Genomic DNA, 17,944 nt, shown 5'->3' on the forward strand with positions numbered 1-17,944 from the left:
ATTGTTGTCATGTGACCCAGGGGCAAAGGGCAGACAGGCGGGCTGCACACACTTTTTATGGCTGGGCCACCTCCCAGAACAGTAAACAGAGGGGCAGGCAGCTGGCACGGGAGCCCTCTAGGGAGTGAAGGCCCCCGGTAGCAGACTCCTGCCCACCTCTGAAAGGGAGATGAGAATAGCAGCTTTTCCCAGGAGTTTTAAAAAATTATATTTTAAGTTCATATTGTTCATCTTCTTTTTTACCATTCCTCCCTTCTTGGCCTAACAGCACCTACTAGTTCTTTAGGCCTCAGTTCAAACAGCACCTCCTCCAGGAAGCCTTCCGGGCCCTCCAAGATAAGCTGGGAGCTGCTCTGGACTCCCAGGATGCTCTGCTCCCGATGCCCAGAGCATAGCTGAGACTGAGAACTTCTGGGGGACACGGACAGTGCATTCCCTGGGCCCGGCCACACTTAGCACATGGGGGTGCCCAACGGATGTCATCTGTTAAAAGAAAAACCTCAGCTAAAGTATCTGAAAAATTCAAAAGACTGATATATTGAGTCTGATGATTCTGCTTACAAAATGGATTTGAAATTTTACACAGTCCCGTAGACTCACTCTAACAATGTCCTGTTTTGATCTTCCAAATGCATTTTAAAGGTGACCTTGTTGCAGGCCTACAGAGATGGATGGGGCTACGTGTTAGGGAAGGGTGAGGATGATTTATACTTCTTCAACATTTTTCTTTAATGCTACGTATAATAATTTTTATACATTTTTAAAAAGAGAAAAAAAATTTATTCTTGAAGCTGCATCCCAGAGATCCCACGCTATGTACAACACTTGCCCGGCTATGAGCTCTGCTTGGTTCTGAGAAAGTCCTCCGGGGGCTCCCTGGGGCCTGGGCCCTGAGGGACAGCTGGTGGGGTGGTAGAAACTTGGCAGGGTGGACCCTGCCCCGTTGTCCCTCTCTGGGGGCCTCCCCCGCATCTGGAAGCCCTACTGAGAATGTAGTGAGGGGAGACAGCTCTGCAACCCAGAGGGGCCGTCACCAGAGCCCCTCCCTCAGGCCCCATCCTGTGGGCTCTGTGGTTTGCATCCAGCCTGGAGAGGGTCCAGGGCATGCCGTGATGGGGCTGGGAGGGGTGAGGCGTCAGGAAGAGGCAGGTGTGGGCTGACCACATTCCTCCCCATCAGGGCCTGGTCTGCAAGCATTCCATCTTCTCTCAGCTCCAGCCCCTTCTTCCAGAGTCAGTCTGGTCCCTACAGTGGCCTCCTACCCTTGAACCTATGGAGGACGAGGTAGGGCCCCCTCACCCAGCCCTCTGAGGATTGCAACCTCCCCCCAGGCTCCCTTATCCCCCTGAGGCCTAGAACACAGGAGCTGGAAAAGGTCTTTATCCAACAGGCTCACTGCTCAGATGGGCCAAGGGGACACAGGGGCTGGAAGGGTGACTTGTCCAAGGTTACCCAGAAGGTCAGTGGCAGGGCTGCGACTCAGACCAGGCCTCCTGGGCCCCACCAGGAGCCACATCCCCAGCACCTGAGGCCCTGCCCAGGTGGCAGGCAGGTGCTACGGCAGGTACTCCTCCTTCACAGGCATCGGGGAGGAGGCGCCCAGGAGGCTGGCAGAGCTGGGGCACAGGGTCCCCAGGGGCGGGCCGGTGGGGGTGGGGGTGATTTCGTGAGCTGGCGGAGGCGGCGGTGGGGGCTGCTGCTCCTGCTGCTGCTTCTTCTTGTTCACTTTGCGCTCCTTTGCCCGCCGGTTTTGGAACCAGATCTTCACCTGTGGGATCGGAGAACAGAGATGGGGTAGGTGGTGGGGAGACCACATGACACGGAGCAAGAGGAAGAGAGGGGGGACAGCTGAGCCCATTTCTCGACACGGCGTTCGTGGCCTGCCTCCTGCTCCAGCCGCCCAGACCAGTCACGGGCCCTGAACACATTACCCCCTTCTAGTACTTGCTCCCTACCCTCACGACAATTTTCTCTATAACTTTCTTCCTCCCCATCCTCCAAGGCCATGCTCTAACACCCCTCCTCCAGGAAGCCTTCCCTGTTCTCCGTGATGGCTCCCTCCTCTGGATTTAAATAGCACTTAGACCTCCTACAGCACTGACCATGGCCTGCTGTAGCCCATAGTTAATCAGATTCCTTTATCCCCCTATTTGGGGTCAGGGATATTGGGTTTCATTGGGGGCGGGGATTTGGCAGCAGCTCAGTTTCTGGTGTGCTGCGTGACCATGGCCAGGAGACTCAACCTCTCTGTTCTACTCCCTCAACTGAGCTCTGCAATCTGGCAGCCCGGAGGCCCAACTCCCAGTACTGCTCCTGTGGCTGAGATCAGGGGACCCACACACCTGCCGTTCAGTGAGCCCCAGATTGGCAGCCAGCTCTGATTTCCGCCGGATGGTGATGTAACGGCTGTAGTGGAACTCCTTCTCCAGCTCCAGGCGCTGGTGGTCGGTGTAGACCACGCGGTACTTGTCCTTGGTCCGGGTCTTACCTGAGAAGCAGAGGGGCCAAGAGGGGAGGTGAATGGGGAGAGGGAGGTGGCAGGGCCCCCAGGAGGAAGAGCAGTCCAGGCCCCTGAAGGAGGACCTGAGTGGGTCCAGGGGTGACAATCACTCCCCCAGACTCAGGCTTGGAGACTCCCACCTTGGGAGGCAAGTACTGCTCTCATGCCCATTTGGGGAGGCGCTGAGGCTCAGAGAGGGGAAGCAACTTGCTCAGGGTTACAGAGCAAGCTGCTGGTGGAATTGGGGTTTCAATCCAGGTCTCCTGACCCAGAGCCCTGCTCGGATCGCCAGCTCCACCAGCTTTAACCCAGCAGTTCCAGGATGTGGCTGTGCGACAGACACTCTGGGAGCTTGTGAAAAACACAGCTTCCAGGGCGTCCTGACCCTGTGAATCAGAAAGCCTGGGGGTGGAATCTGCATCATTATTTTTTGTGTGTGTGAAGATCCTCCCTGAGGCAATCTTGGCAATCTTCCTTTTTTTTTTTTTTTGGCTTGAGGAAGATTAGCCCTGAGCTAACATCTGCGCCAGTATTCCTCTATTTTGTTGTATGTGGGACGCCTTCACAGCATGGCTGACGAGTGGAGTAGGTCCACGCCCGGGGTTCCAAACCTGCGATCCCAGACTGCCGAAGCGGAGTGTGCGGAACTTTAACCACTTGGCCACGGGGCTGACCCCTGGAATCTGCATTTTTAACAAGCTCCCAGGTGGTTCTAATTAGGGGGTCATCAGACCACAAGTATGAGCACCAGAGACATGGAGGGACACCTGGCAGGGTAGGTTGAGACTAATGAGATGGCAGCTGCTCCTTTCTCCTGTGCACGAGAAGAGAGCAGGGAAGAGCCACCAAGGGCAGAGGCGGAAGCAGGGAGCGTGCTGGAACTCTCCTGGGTGTGTGCTCCTCAATTCCTGTCGAATGTCTGGCAGCTGCTGGCCCCAAAGTCAAACAGAAAGGACTGAGATGGCTGGCAGCCCCCTGGACCTGTCAGGTACTCAAAAGGCCCTGGCCCTGGACACCAAGCCCTGAGCTGGGGCTGCGCCGGGGGCTGGGGACTGGTCTGCCCAGAGGCACCCACGCACCCACCTGAGCCCAGGCACAGAGCAGCAGTGATGCGGCTCAGTCTACAGATATTTACTCCGCCCCTGCTGTGAGCCAAGAGCTAGGGCACAGCAGTGAGCAAAACAAAAACTCCCTGCTCTCGTGAGGCTTAGGTTCTAGTGGAGGAAGATGGGCAAAAATAAAACAAATATGGAAAATATTTGATATGTTAACTAATGATAAGTATTCCAGAGAAAAAGAAGGCAGGGAAGGAGGACTGGGAATTTAGGGAGGAGAGAGGTTGTGATTTTAAATAGAATGGTCCAAAAAAGCCTTACTGAGAAAGGGAATTAGAGCAAAGATCTAAAGGAGGTGAGGGAAAGAGCTGTGCAGACATCTGGGGCAGAGGGCTCCAGAGAGAGGGAACAGCAAGTGCAAAGGTCCTGAGGCGAGAGCATGCCTGAGGTCTGATGTGGGTGAGGAACAGTGAGGAGGCTGGTGCGGCTGGGGTGCAGTGACCAAGGGGAGGGGACAGGTTGTACAGGGCCTATGGGCCATGGAAAGGACACTGGGTTTCACTGTCTGGGATGGGGGCCTAAGCAGTGGAGACATGAGGTCTGATGTAGGTTTTAATATTACGCTGGCTGCTGCATGGAGAACAGATTGGCCAGAGGACGGGGGAAGTGCAGAGACCTGCAATAACCCAGGAGAGAGAAGGCAGTGGCTTGGCCTCTGTACGGGGCTCAGCCTGGGCCTGGGAACTGGACTTGAGGACCTTCTGGGGTTAATGTCAGGGCTCTTTGGGGGTGGGGATGAGAGGTCTGTCTGGAGAGAATATTAGGAGTCATGCTTGGCCTGGCCAGTGTGAGGGCCTGACTAGACACCAGCTTCCTTTCGTAAGAAGCTGAGCACGAAGCTATAAATAGGAGGCACACGCCAGCACTTTCAGATCCACGCACGCCTCCCACCAGGGCACGGCGGGTCTCTGAATGACCCTCGACCCCCTCCCACTTCACTCAGGTGCCCCCACAACAGCCGGCCTTCACCTCCCTGGGTCGCAGCCCCAGGCCCGCCTGTCACCCAGCAGCCCTGTGCTACGTACCCCCAGCCCTGTTCGAGCCCCGCCCCATCCCAAGCCCACGCAGCTTGGCAGGACAGCCACAGGGCTCCCAGGAGCCAAATGGTTGTGTGAAGAACAAGAGACAGCAGATGTTCCTGGGCTCCTTTCCTTGGGTTTCCTGCCAGAGTGGCAGAACCGCACTGGACGCTTCCATATCCACTGACCTCAGCCCGCTGCCCGACGCAGCATGGGACAACCTCGGCCCTTGGCCAGGCCTGGCCCAGGAAAGGGACAAGGGAGTGGTTGCTGAGGCCTTGGCTCCAGATGGGGCCCCTCCTTGGCCTAGAAAATTCAAAAACAGTTCAGCCTAACGCCACCACCACCAGAGCCCAGAAGACCTCTGAATCCACAGCCCCACTGGGTTCACTGGGCTCAAGCTGGAAGGGGTCATGGGAGTTTAGTCTCTTCCTATTTTACAGATGAAGAGACTAAGGTTCAGGATGGTTACACAGCTGCTGGAGGTCCAGATAAGAGAGGCCTTGTGAGTCCTTCCAGTCCAACCTCCCTGTATTGTCAGGGTCACTGAAGCCCCAGGCAAGCATGGACTTGCCCAAGGCCATGTCACCTGGTCTAGAGCTCTTGCTCCCCGCTCTCGTGCACAACCCCTCACCCCGTCAGGTTTAGGGTCCACGGAGCCCACCATGGAGCCCCCCTAAGTGTTGGCAGCAGAAGCTCAAACAGCAGACTGCCCATCTACTTGTACTTCTGGGAAGGGAGGGGCCAGACCACGGTGAGGGCAGGCCCCTGAGAGGCCTGGGCTGCTGGGACTGGGCGGTCCATAGGCTGGGGGCCCTTGCAAAGGCCCAGAAGATTCACAGCCTGAGGTCAGGGGATGACCTGCCCACCTACACCTCAGCTAAGAGATTACAAACAGCGATGATGAAGACACCCTTTCCCCCTTTCCCTCAGGCACCCAGCTCTCACTCCCATCCCTTCTGATGAGCAAGCGGGGATCCATCACATCCATTTCATAAATGGGGAAACTGAGGCTCAGGAAGGGGCCCTTGCTGAGGGCCATCCTGCCTGGTAGTGGTATGAACGCGGGCTCAGGTGTCCCGACCTCCAGCCTGGCTCTTCCCTGGGGGTTGCTAGGGGGGATACTAGATGGGAGATAGGGCTTTGGCTGCATAATTATTCCTCTCTGTTCTAGCAAGGCTGTAATGAAGACCCTGCCCTGTCGCCCCCTCTCTGGGCCCAGGAGAGGGCCTGGTGGGCTCAGGAACCCGTTGGCCAACTTCTATCTGGTGGAGCTGCTCAAAGCACACAATTTTATTGCTAAGAAAATGGCTCTGCCAAGGAACAAAATGTCTGATATCACACTGTGTGGTCCAGGAACCAGGGAATCCCATATGCTGTCCAGGGAGGGATAAAGTGGCACATCCTCCTTGGAGCCCAACTTGGTCATATCTAGGCACATTTAACACACACATATCCTTTGACCCACTAATCCCACTTCCAAGAACTGATCGCGCAGATAAATGCCCACAGCTGTAGCTATTTCAAATAACACAAGACCAAAAACAACGTACATGTCTACAGGTAGGGAACTGGTTAAGTAGGAGATGGCACATCCAGGGAGGGGAGCATCATGCAGTCATTAAAAAGAAATTATAAAGCTCCATGTATACCAATATGGAGCAATTTTTAAGATAAATTGCTAAGTAAAAATAAAAAAGCAAGACATAGAATGTCGTGAATAGAATGTATGTTACTGTTTTTGTATAAAAATGGGGGAATACACACACACACACACTCATACATGTTTGTGCACCCAGAGTTCTTTCTGAAAGAACATACAAGGAGCCAATAACAGGGGCCGCCTCTGGAGAGGGAACTGGAGGCTGAGGGGCTGCAGGTAGGAGGGAGTCTCCGGGATGTTTAAATTTTTACCACGTGCAGATGTGAGTTTGTATTTTTAATGACAGTCCGGAGCCCTGGGCTCCAGTCCCAGCTCTAGGCCAGAACTCCTGACTGCCCCAAGCCACCCTCCCTTCCCCCTCCCATGAGCACCTGTGCCACCCAGGAGCCCAGGAGGGAGAGAGCAGGGAGGTGCGTGAGAGCAGCGGTGAGGGGAGAGGGCCCGGGGTGAATGATTTACAGGCCCCTGGGACGCTGGGGCTAAGGGGGAAGTCCGGGCTCCTGTAACAGGTGTCTGATGGGAGCCAGCCGCTCCCAGCCACCTAATGAATAACCCTCTGGGCCAGATGCCAGTGGGAGTGGGTGGGGAGCCCCCCAGCTCTTCAGGGGTGAGCTAAGCAGGGAAGAGCCTTGGATAACTCATCCAGATGAGAGGCTTTCTCTCTGCTCTGGCTTTGGGACATGAGGACTGGCCCATCCATGTGCACCAGGCTGCCAGGGAGGTAGTAAATTCCCCTTTCCCGAAAGTGAGCACAGTAGAGGCCCTGGGAAGCTACAGGCTAACAGTTCCAAACGCTTGACCAGCAGCCTCGGAACTGCCTGGGGAGCTTTCTAAAAGCACAGATTCTAGCCCGAGAATTTGGATTCAGTGCAGCTGAAATGGGATTTGATACTTGAATAGCTTTCTAGGTGACCCTGACATGGCAGTTTGGGCTAGCAGACCTCTGGGGCTGTGAGGTGCATCTTCTCACTGGCTGGGTGATTTAGGACAGTCGCCTCGCCTCTCTGAGCCTCATTCTCTGTATCTATAAAATGGGGATAATTATGATTTTAATAATGGCCAACATGTCTATGTGTCAGGCACTTTGTATGTATTTCTCAACAATCTATGAAGTTGTGCAACTGTTATCCCTATTTTACAGATGGGAAAACTGAGGCTCAGAGGGGTCCACACATCCAGCAGGTGGGGTTTAAACCCAGGTCTGTCCAGCCTCAGTAACAGCACTAGAACCTATCACACAGTGCAAGGTCTCCCATAATTATCTCCAAACCTTGGGTGTATGGGGGATCACTTGAGATGGATGGACGGTGCCTAGCTACTACGTAGCACGTAGTACGTGTGTGGGGAAGGGCAGATCTTATTCATTTCCAAACGTGGGGGGATAGCCATATGGCAGGAATGCTGGGAAATGGATCTGGGCAATGGGTGGTGTGTTGGACGAGACTGTTTATTTATAAGGTCCCTTCCAACTTGGAAACATGAAGCTCCCAGTGTTTGTTGATTCTCTGATTGTGTTTGTTATTGTTGCTGAAAGAATTCTAGGACCGATTTCCCTGTCTGAGAGTCCCCTGTCCAGCTGGAAGACAGGAACAGGAACCATGGCGGCCTGCAGTGGGGCCTCCCCATCCAGCCTGGGCCAGGCAAGGACAGAGTTCAGCCTCTGCTCCCAGGGTGGGGTGGGTGGCTCCAGGAAAATCAAGTGGCCTCTGGGTCAGCACTTCCTTTGCCCTCTTCCTGCTGGGTTTGTGGCCCTGGAGGATGACATGGCCAGCTCTGGCCCTCAGTGTCTGAAACACAGATCCAGCCCCGAACTCTCCATGACCCCTCCCTGTGTGGTCCAGCCCAACCGGGTGTGCATCAAAATCCCCTCCCCAGTACACACACACATACACACACACACACACATATGCACACACGCATGCACAGAAGCTTGTTAAAAATACATAGTCCCCAGCTCTACCCCAGATTTACCGTATCCTGATCTCCATGCTATTTTCAACAAGCCCACCAGGGTATTCTGAACCACCAGCTAGCATGAGTAGGTCCTGGTTGCAGTTCTGTGCCAACTGTGTGGCCTTGAGTGAGTCCCTTCTCCTCTCTGGACATCAGTTTCTCTTGTGTATCAGAAGAGGGTTGGGGTGTCAGCTCTGGGGGCCCTGTAGATTCGGAAGCTCTGTGCAACTCTGAGCCCTCCCTTAAGGACCTAGGCTCAGGTCTGACTATCTTTAGCTGAAGGACTTGAAGTGACTGTACTTCTTTGGGCTTTGGAGGTGAAAGCAGTTTGTAAAGGGCAAAGAGCATGGAGACATCAAGGAGAACAGAGCTATTTGCAGCAGCACATGTTGGAGGGATCCCTTGGGAGGGGGAGGAATGCAACCTGATGGGGAGCTTCAGGGCAAAGAACACACTGGCCTGGGCGTGGGGAGATGTGGCCAGGCCTCCAGATAGACATGCGATGTTCAGTTTGGGCCTGTTTCCCCATCTGTACCTCTAGGAGGTGGGACCTCTGCTGAGGCAGCCCTGACCTTGCCAGTTGGATGATGGACAGATGTCCTTCCTGGGCCAGAAGGCTTTCTATTGGCCCACGATCGGGTCCTCGTGCTGGCTGATTTGCCAGTCCCAGGCTGCTCTGTCACAGTTCCCCATTCAAGCCCCGGAGTAGGGGTGAGGCTGGCACGGGGAGTGGGGTGAGGGGAGGATGGCCTGGCCAGCCACACGCAGGAGCCCTGCGGCCTTAGGCAAGCTTCTCCTCCCCACGGTCACCCTCCCTCCTAGACTCAGCCTTCAGTCATCACTGCACCCTCCTCCTCCCAGGCCTCCTTTGCATCATCCCCTGCCCCATCTTCTTCACGGAGGTCCACAACTGGCTTGGTGATGGGAGGCAGTGAAGAGGACAGAAACTTCAGTGTCGGATAGACCCAATGGTTCTAACCCGGCCTGGCCACATGCCAGCGGTGGGAACCCAAGCAAGTCACCGAAGCTCTTTGAATCCCAGTTGATTCATCTGTAAAATGAGGACACGCACACCTCCTTTATACATGGTAGCTGTGGAGACTGGATGTGACCGTCTATTCAACAAGCTAATTATTAGTAAAAGCTAGGCATGACGACGACGATGATGAAGATGAAGATGACAGCAGAGACAAAAGAGGCAGGAGAGAGTCCTCCGTAGGGAACAGGGAGCCCATCCGGAACGGATCACCATTCCAGAAACTCTTGAGAGGGATTTTCCTACACTGTCCCATAGGACGGCTACCAGCCCCGTGTGGCTATTTAAATTTAAATTAATTAAACAGAATCAAAAACTCAGTTCTTTAGTCACACTAGCCATATGTCAAGTGCTCGAGAGACACATGCAGTAGTGCCTAGCATAGGGGACAGCCAGATATAGAGCATTTCCAACATCACAGAAAATTCTATTGGACAACACTGCTGGACCAAACTCCCATCAAGGACCAGATGCCCACCCGTGTCTAAGCATACCTACCAGACTGTGCTTGTTACTATCTGCGGAGCAGCCTGTTCTTGCATCCACCACCCATTTATATTCTTCCTAGGTTTTTCCACAGGGACACCAAAAATAAGGGGGTGCCCTGGGCCCAGAACAGCCCTCCTAAGACTTGCAAACAGCAACCGCGTCCCTTCAAGTCTTCTCCTGGGCTGAACAACTTGAGGCCTCTCTGAGCTGTTTCCTGGTGGCGTTTTCAGGCCTCTGCCCTACCCTGGTCATCCTCCTCTAGTCTGGAAGTGAAGGCCCTGCCTAACCGTCTGTAGGCGTGGGTCCAGAAGTCTCACATTCCAGGTGGAGGTGCGGGGAGAGGCTCTGGACTCCAGCCCTTTTCGAGCTCACTGTGTGACCTCGGCAAATCCCCTCCCCGCCAGTGCCTGGCTCCTGGTATCTCCGTGAAGGTAGAGACCATGCCATCTTGCTCACCCAGCGCTGTAACAGTGCCTGACACACAGCGAGTTCTTGATGAATCCTTGTCGAATACGTAACACATACCCACTGCTTCCTAGTCTTCCTCACTTCAGAAACGGCCCCCCATCCTCCAGCCACTCAGATACAAGCCCAGGTGCCACTTCCCCGGCTCCCCACATCCAATCCATCAGTTGCTCTGCTCAGCCTCCAAAGGACCTTCTTCTGTCCAGCTCCACTGCTCCCACAGCCTTAGTCAAAGCCACTAATCTAACCCAGAAATGTGCAGTCTGGGGTCAGAAACACCTGCATTTGAAAAACTGCTGAGTACTCAATAGACACCAGTTCATATTATTATTACTGTGCTAGATGCTCAGTAGACACTCAGTTAAATAGTTCATTCCCCTCTTCATGGGGGCTGGGGGGGCAGATTAAAAACAAACAAATGAAATAATTACAAACTGTGATTACTACAAAGGAAAGCAAGCATAGAGCTGAGAGCTAGATTAAGTGGCAGGGACGGGGTAGAGGGACCTACTTTATTTAGCTTGGAGGAGGTTTCCTGGAGGATGCAACATTTAAGCCAAGACCTGAAGGTTGAGAAGGAGGTTTCCTGGTCACCAATGAGGAAGAATATTCCGAGAAGAGAAAACAGCATGTGCAAAGGCCCTAAGGCAGAGAGTAGCAGAGTAAGGGGCAGACAATGCCAGCTCCTTGAGAGTATCCTATCTGCCTTATTCTGGCCGGAATCCCCAGCACCTAGAAGAGACACTTAGAGAATATTACCGTCTGCCTGCCTGCCTGAATGAATGAATGAATGAATGAATGAGAAAGGCATATGATGAGGCTGGAGCCGCCAGCAGAGCTCCAAGCCCGGGGGTGAGGGGTTTGGATGTGATTTCAAGAGCAATGGGAAATCACTGGAGGAGGCTGAGCCTGGAATATCAATCTCGGCTCTCACTAACACCCGCTCCCTCTCTCCACTGATGCAGAGGGATCTACGCACCCCCTACAAGCTCAAGGGGTGAGTGTGGCTTTAGCACATTAACACGATGATGGACCTGACTCCAGACACAAATGTGGTTTCCAAATCCCAGGAGCTCCAGGACAGAAGCTTGAGGGGCCAGCCCATGAAGATAACTTCCTACTGACGAGCCAGCCCCTGCTGCTAACAAAGCCGTTTTGGACCTTCACAATGATTCCCTAAGCTCTCAACAGCAGCATCTGCCAAAGCAGGGGAAAAAACACCCAACCAAAAAAAGCCTTCTGCCACTTTCTAACTGGGTCATCCCCTTCCCAGCTACATCTGAGAGACGAGGTGTCAAATGTAGCTTCTGCCTTGAGAACCAGTTTTAAACAGCCTGGCCCCTGCTGTGCCACCTCCCCCTCCAGCCTCTTACAGCTCTTCCCCGACCAGCCTCCTTTCTCCCCACCTGGACCTGGATGCTCATGGGGAGGGGGTCTCGGGCTCCTGTGCCTGGTGTGTTGCTTTAGTTGATAGATGCGCTTAGGCTGCAGAGTCTGGGTTTGAACCTTGTGCTGCCACATCCTAGCTGTGTGAGCTTGGGCAAGCCACCTTCCCCTCTGTGGGCCTCATTAATTTTATCCGTAAAATGAGACTAATAATAGATCCTCATACCTCTTAGAGTCATTATGAGGCTGAGGTGAGCTCACCCATGCAAAGTTCTTGGCACAGTGCCTGGCACACAGTAAGGACTTAGGCGATGCCAGTTATCACTTTTATTGTGAGCTCCTACTAGAGGCAAAGCCTGGTGAGTAGAATGGGACTGATTAGGACTGGTCCTTGAGGGGATAACATGGTAGATAGCAAGGATAAATAAGACAGTCAGTGGTAAATGTTGTTAAAACAAGGGCCTGATACACTGCTTGGAGGGGAGGGAACCAAGGAGGGCTTCCTAGAGGAGGTGACCTTGGAGAAGGAGCAGCATTTGAACTGGTGAAGATGCAGGAGAAGGAAGGGAGGGTAGTTCAGGTTGAGGGGCCCAGACTGGAGCGGCAGGGAGTGTGAGGTGTGTGCTCGCGTCCACCTGCTAAGAACTGGCGGAGATGGTCACAGGCACTGGTGCGCTGAGCACCTACTGTGTGTCCACACCTACAGGGCTGTGCTTTATAGGCACTCCTGCTTCAAAGTGCCATCCCATTATTATCCTAATGTTTGGAGGAAGAAGCTGAGGCTCAGAGAAATGATCCAAGTTAACTCACCTGAGGCTAAGGCAGCTTCTAACAGAAATTCAATCCCAGGTCTCAGGCTCTCAAGTCCAGCTCTTAACTGTCCCCAGTAAGCATCACTGTATCCAGGCAAACTAGTGGGAGAGTGGCTTCATTAGTGGGTTGAGGTCAGTTTTCAAGAGGGCTCATCTGAATGCCACAGAAACAGGGTTGGATTTTATAGCAATGAAATGGCATGAAAGGAAATGGCAATTCCATGGCAGTGGGGAGCCATGGAATGCTCTTGAGCAGGGGTTATGCCTTGAGAAGGTACATTTCGTAATGGTTTAGAAGACAGCTGGGGCATCAGAGAGAGGCCAGGTGGGCAGCTGTGGCAACGGGCCAAGGGACAGAGTCCAGAATGTGGCGGGGAGAGGAGAGTTCATCCCCTCCATGGGCCTCAGTTTCTCTGTCTGAAAGCTGAAGGGGCTGAACCAAGATCTAAACCTGCTGCAGGAGCCTCATCATCTGAGTGAACATCTCCCTACCTGTGTGGGACCTCAGCCCCTCAATGGGCCATTAACCTGTGAAGGACTGTTTATTCACGAGGAATTGGCGGCTGAGCCTTCGACAGAAGGATGATTTATAATGATCCTAATGAAAATGCTGATATTTATAGATGCAAAGTGGGAAGACAAAAAAATAGAACCCCTGGTAGTCAACTCCTACCCTGGCATCAGGCAGGCGACAGTAATCACTCAGAACTGGTTAATATTCTGTTTATGGACAACATAACAGCCTCTCCCTCATCTTCCCCATGTTCACTTCCCCTCCTTAGGATAAGGCTGGCTTCTTCGTCCCAGCCTGAGCAATGCCAATTCCCCAGGTGAGGACGGAGTTCTGTCCCAGTGGGGAGACATGGTCAACCAGGCTTCCACCACTGGCATGAACTGCTCGACTAGACAGTCCTGGGTCCCAACTCCAGGGTTGGGACCTCAGAAACCTGTGTCAAAGCCGAGATCTCATCTCTCCCCTCTTCTCCCAGAGTGGTCTTACTACTCCTCACACTTGCCCTGTTCATTCCTTCTTCAAAATGTATTGAGCACCTACTAAATGCCACGCACTGGGCTGGATGCCTGGAATGTAGTGACGGGTCAAATAGACATGACTCTGGACCTCATGGGTATAAGTTTATCTTGGTGGGTTGTGGGGGAATAGACAACAGAAATACACAAATAAGTAAGTGAGTAAATTGAAACCAGGGTTAGTGCTCTGAAAGAAACATAGCAAAGATTATCAATGGATATAAGGGGCGCCTTCCTTGGGAAATCATGGAGGACTTCTCTGAGGAGGTGACCATTAAGCTAAGACCTGAAGGGTGAGAAGGAGCTAGGCTTGCAAAGAATCAGGGGAAGGAGGGTTCTGGGAAGAGGGAACAGCATATCCACAAGACCCCTAGTAGGACGTGGCACATCTGAGAAACTAAAAGAAGGCTGGAGTGGCTAGAGCGTGGTGGCCAAGAGGAGAGTGGTGAGGGGTGAGGTCAGGGAGGTAGGCAAGGGCCAGGTGCTGATGCTCTACAGTCTTGCAGACCTCAGGATGGAATGTAGATTTTGCCCTAAATATGGTAGGAAACCATGGCAAAATCTTTAACTGACTCATCCAACATCTCTCCCAGCCCAGCCTCCACCTGTGTGAAAGCAGAACCTTCCTTACAGTCTCTGGGCTTCAGTTCCCCATTTGTACGTCCGGTCTCTGTCTAGTTCAGATATTCTAGAAGGCTAGAGGCTCAGAGGAGGAAGAAGGTGCTGGCATACTTCTTCTATGGAAGAAGGGTACCATAAGACCTGGTGGCCAGCGACACTTGCTGGGGGGTGGACGGCACGCAGTGACCTTCCCTCTGCCATCCCAGACAACAGCATTACACGAAAACACTCCTGGAGACCCTGGATCTTCATTGCCCAGAAGGAGAAACTGAGGCCAAAGTGGGGAGGGGCTTGGCCTCTCTCTCAGGGAGGGTCTGTAACTACACCCCAATTCTGTCCCCATCTCAAAAGCACTGGTCAGGGTCAGATGCCCCCTGGGCAGACAGGCAGCAGCGTCTAGCTTCCAGAAGGCCAAGGCTCCTGTGTCCCGGCAGAATGGGTCTGACCTGCCTCCTGGGGCAGCCACTTTCCTCGGGAGCCCCCAAACCTCCCTTGGCCCTTCCTTCTACTTTCTGGGAGTAAAGGGGGAAGGCAGAGTTACTCCTAGGCCCCCTACCTGCCAGGAGACAACAGTTTCCGAATGACTTTCTAGACCAGAGGCTGAGCTGGGCTCATAGCTCCTGTGCCCAGAGAGGAAAGGCGATTTGTCTGACATCACACAGCCTGGAAGCTCCCCCAGCCCTCCCGCCAGTCCTCTGAGCCCCGCGGGTCCGCCCTCTGCCCCTCACACAGTGATGGCCTCTCTGCCAGTCCCCACTCCTGGGGAATCTCCCCTCCATCTCCAAAGTCGCCTGATAAGCAGGAAGCAACACCTGGAATAGAGTAGCAGGAAAAGCCGGGAACAGACACAGAACCGCCGCCCCAGACAACTCCTCTCACATCATCTCAGGTAGGGTTTATGGATAAAGCTTCTGGGGGCCTCTAGAACCCCTGAAATGGTCTGCCGCCCTAGGCAACGCTTTTTTCTAGGGAGAAGAGTTGTACTTTTCACCAGATTTGTCAAAAAAGTCCTTTTGTAACTCAAACAAAGCTTACAAGACCCTTCCCTCTCATGTCACAGATGGTAAAACTGAGACCCAGAAAAGACGCCTGATTTCAGAGACACTGTCTAGAGGGTTACAGCACAGGCTTGGGGGTCAATCTGCCAGGGCTCACATCCCAGCCCCACAGTTTACTGGTTATACCTTCTCGCGCAAGTATTTCACCTCTCTATGCCATAGTTTCTGCATCTTAAAAATGGGGGTGATAATAGTACCTACGCTAATGCTACAAGAATTAAGTGAGTTGATACACGCAAGGTCTTAGGTCAGTGCCTGGTCCATTAGTAAGTGTTCCATAAACGTTAGCTGCTATTATTTAGCCAAGGCCACAGGAACGAGGGGCAGAGCTGGGGCATAAACCCCAGTCTTTTGAGGCTTCTGGAAGCAGACTGGAGGTCTTGTGACGCTGGGACTCCCAAGACGGTGGTCGGTTTACAGCCAGACCTGTGACTACTGATCAACCCTCCACAGCATCTCTCCCTGGGGTGAGCTGGGCATGTGTGGGGACATGGGGGTGAAGAGAGAGAGGAGGTGGGGGAAGTCTCAGGCTCGCTCCCAGCTGGGGGAAGGGGAGGAGGGGCTGGACATCAAAGGGTGGGCAGGCCAACTTCCCGCCCCCAAGGCCAGGTGGCCTTTGTCAGGACAGGCCCGACACAGTCGGGACAATGGGGTATCCTGTTCACTTTCCGGCCAACAGGAGTCACTACCGAGCCGAGGTGCAGCCTGTTACATGACAAAGGGGGGACCTATAAAGGAGGTCAGGCCGCCCCTCATTAAAGCTGGGCTTTTGTCCTGCCCCCTCCCCTGCCTTTGAAGAGGGTGGATCAGAGAGGCCTGCCTGGGGGCAGGAGGTTCACAGGCTCCGGGCCAAACAGCAGCCACCTTCCCAACTGCTCCTGCTCTCCCCTCCCCCAGGGTCAAGAGTTCAGGGAGGGCCCTGGGACGGTAAGGTAGGGAACCCCCCCCCCCCATCTAACCAAAGAGGGCTCTTTCTCAGTCCAAAGGATATGGACCCATCAACCTCTTCTTCACCGTCCAGACGGGGGCACTGAGACTTGGAAAGGAAAGCGACCTGCTCGTGTTCACACAATCACGCATCGTCCCTTGTGGGGTGGGTTTGCAGCCTCTGCTAGGGGCTGGGTTGGGGTGGAAGAAACGGATAGCGAGCGACCGGAACCAGGGTTGCTAAAAGAGCCCTGGGATAAAAGTCTGCGGATCTGCGTTCTAGTTCGGGCCTTGCCACGCAACAAGGCGCGTTTCTTCACTTCTTCGGGTCTCAGTTTCCTCGTCTATATGGATAGACGGGCTGTGCTTACTGAGGCTCCCGCAGGCTGGGATTCAGAAGGGGAAAGCTGAGAGAACAGCCTCCCAGGGCGAGAGTGGTAAGGGAGGCCACACTCCCGGAACCCGAGCAGGGCCAGGGCAGAGGTCAGACAGGGGGCGGCCCGGGCCTTGCCCTAGCACCTGCCGGCGCCCAGGGGAACCGTCCGGAGGCGCAGGGCGAGAAAGGGGTCCTTACCACTGCCACCGCCGCCTCCGGCCGCCACGCTGCGCCGCATCCACTCGTAGGGCGTCCGCCTTTGCGCTCCGGGCGAGGACGGTGCGCCCGGGCCGCCGAGGGGCTGCGCCAGGAGGCCCGGGCCAGGCCCAGGGGGCGCGGGCACCGGGCTGAAGTCCGGAGGGGGCCCGAATGCCAGCGGGGCTGGGCTGGCGGCGGGGGCCGCGGGGCCCGGGCCATAGGCTGCGGCCCAGTCGTCCTTGGGCGCGGGGAAAGGCGCGCTCCAGGCCGCAGGGGGCGCGGGGGCCGGCTCCACGTGAGAGTAGCCGGTGAAGTCGGGGTACTGCGGGGGGCCGGGGGGCGGAGGCGGGGGGCCGTAGGCTTGCGGGCCCAGGCCGAGACTCGCGGGCCTGGCGGGGCCGGGGTACACGGGAGAATCCTTGTCCAGCACATAGCCCACGTACATGGTGGCCGCGGGGCCCCCCGCGCATGCTGGGCCCCGGAGCCGCCGCTGCCGGCCGCCCCGACGAGCAACAGCTCACCTGAACTCGCCGGCCCGGCCGCCGGCCGCCCCACCCAGGCCTTTTATAGCCCCGGGCCGCCCGCGGCCCCAGCGCAGGCGGGTTTGCATTTCAAAGCGGGGGGAGCCTCCGGGCCGCGAATCAAAGGGGGAAACCCGTCGGGGGCGGGGGGTTCAAAAGGAGACAAATTGCCGCCCCAAGCGGGAGGTGGACGGGCCGGGGCCTGGAGGGGGTGCGTGCGGAGGCGCGTCCTGGGCGAGCGTCGAGGCTTTGCCAGGTGGGGAGGCTCCGGAAAGGCCGGCGGCCTAGCGGCCGGAACACCGCGTCCTCCCCGTGCCCGCGTGGACCGCCCCGCGACCCCGCTTTACAGGTGGAGAAAAAGGATCCGAGGGGCGGCGGGGGGACCCCAGGCCAGCGTCACAGCCACACCGGGCCTGTGGTGCACTCCTCAGTGACCAACTTGAGATGAGGGGGGCAACCTGACTTCAAACAGGGCTCCGTCTGTAAGGTAGCGGGTCCTTAATCTTTTGGGGGGAGGGGTCACGACCCCTCAGTCTCCGATGAAAGCTGTGGATGTTCCCACCGGTGAAAATGCACATATGCACATAACACGAGTCTGCATACAATTGGGGAGTTTGCCTGAGTTGGGTCTGGAGAGAAAGTTCTTAAAAAGGTGACCTAGGGACATCTTTTGGGGACATTCTAGGGAACTTTTCACAGCTCTCCTGATGACCCCCTAATTCCCCTTGATTTTAATGAGAGGTTTCAAAAGTAGAATTGTATAGTGAACCGCTGTA

General features: G+C 54.9%; 1 protein-coding gene across 1 annotated transcript; it reads right to left on the reverse strand.

Annotated features, from left to right (window-relative positions):
• Positions 1 to 514: 514 nt before the first annotated feature.
• Positions 515 to 17,173, reverse strand: CDX1 (caudal type homeobox 1). Its single transcript, XM_004428650.3, has 3 exons — positions 16,648 to 17,173; positions 2,343 to 2,488; positions 515 to 1,768 (listed from the first exon to the last, which is right to left on the reverse strand). The coding sequence occupies exons 1-3, from the start codon at positions 17,090 to 17,092 to the stop codon at positions 1,556 to 1,558; spliced, it is 804 nt and encodes a 267-aa protein (XP_004428707.1). The 5' UTR covers positions 17,093 to 17,173; the 3' UTR covers positions 515 to 1,555.
• Between the last annotated feature and the right edge of the window lie 771 nt (positions 17,174 to 17,944).

The sequence above is a fragment of the Ceratotherium simum genome, chromosome 4 (genome assembly GCF_057802395.1).
Source record: "Ceratotherium simum simum isolate JZ-2026a chromosome 4, ASM5780239v1, whole genome shotgun sequence".
NCBI classification, from domain to species: domain Eukaryota; kingdom Metazoa; phylum Chordata; class Mammalia; order Perissodactyla; family Rhinocerotidae; genus Ceratotherium; species Ceratotherium simum.

Coding starts and splice junctions, on each gene's coding strand:
- CDX1 (XM_004428650.3), bottom strand. CDS start 17,092: ATGTACGTGGGCTATGTGCTGGACAAGGATTCTCCCGTGTACCCCGGC. Junction 2,489..16,647: donor CGGAGGCGGCGGTGGCAGTG/GTAAGGACCCCT, acceptor TCTGCTTCTCAG/GTAAGACCCGGACCAAGGAC. Junction 1,769..2,342: donor TGGGGCTCACTGAACGGCAG/GTGTGTGGGTCC, acceptor CCGATCCCACAG/GTGAAGATCTGGTTCCAAAA.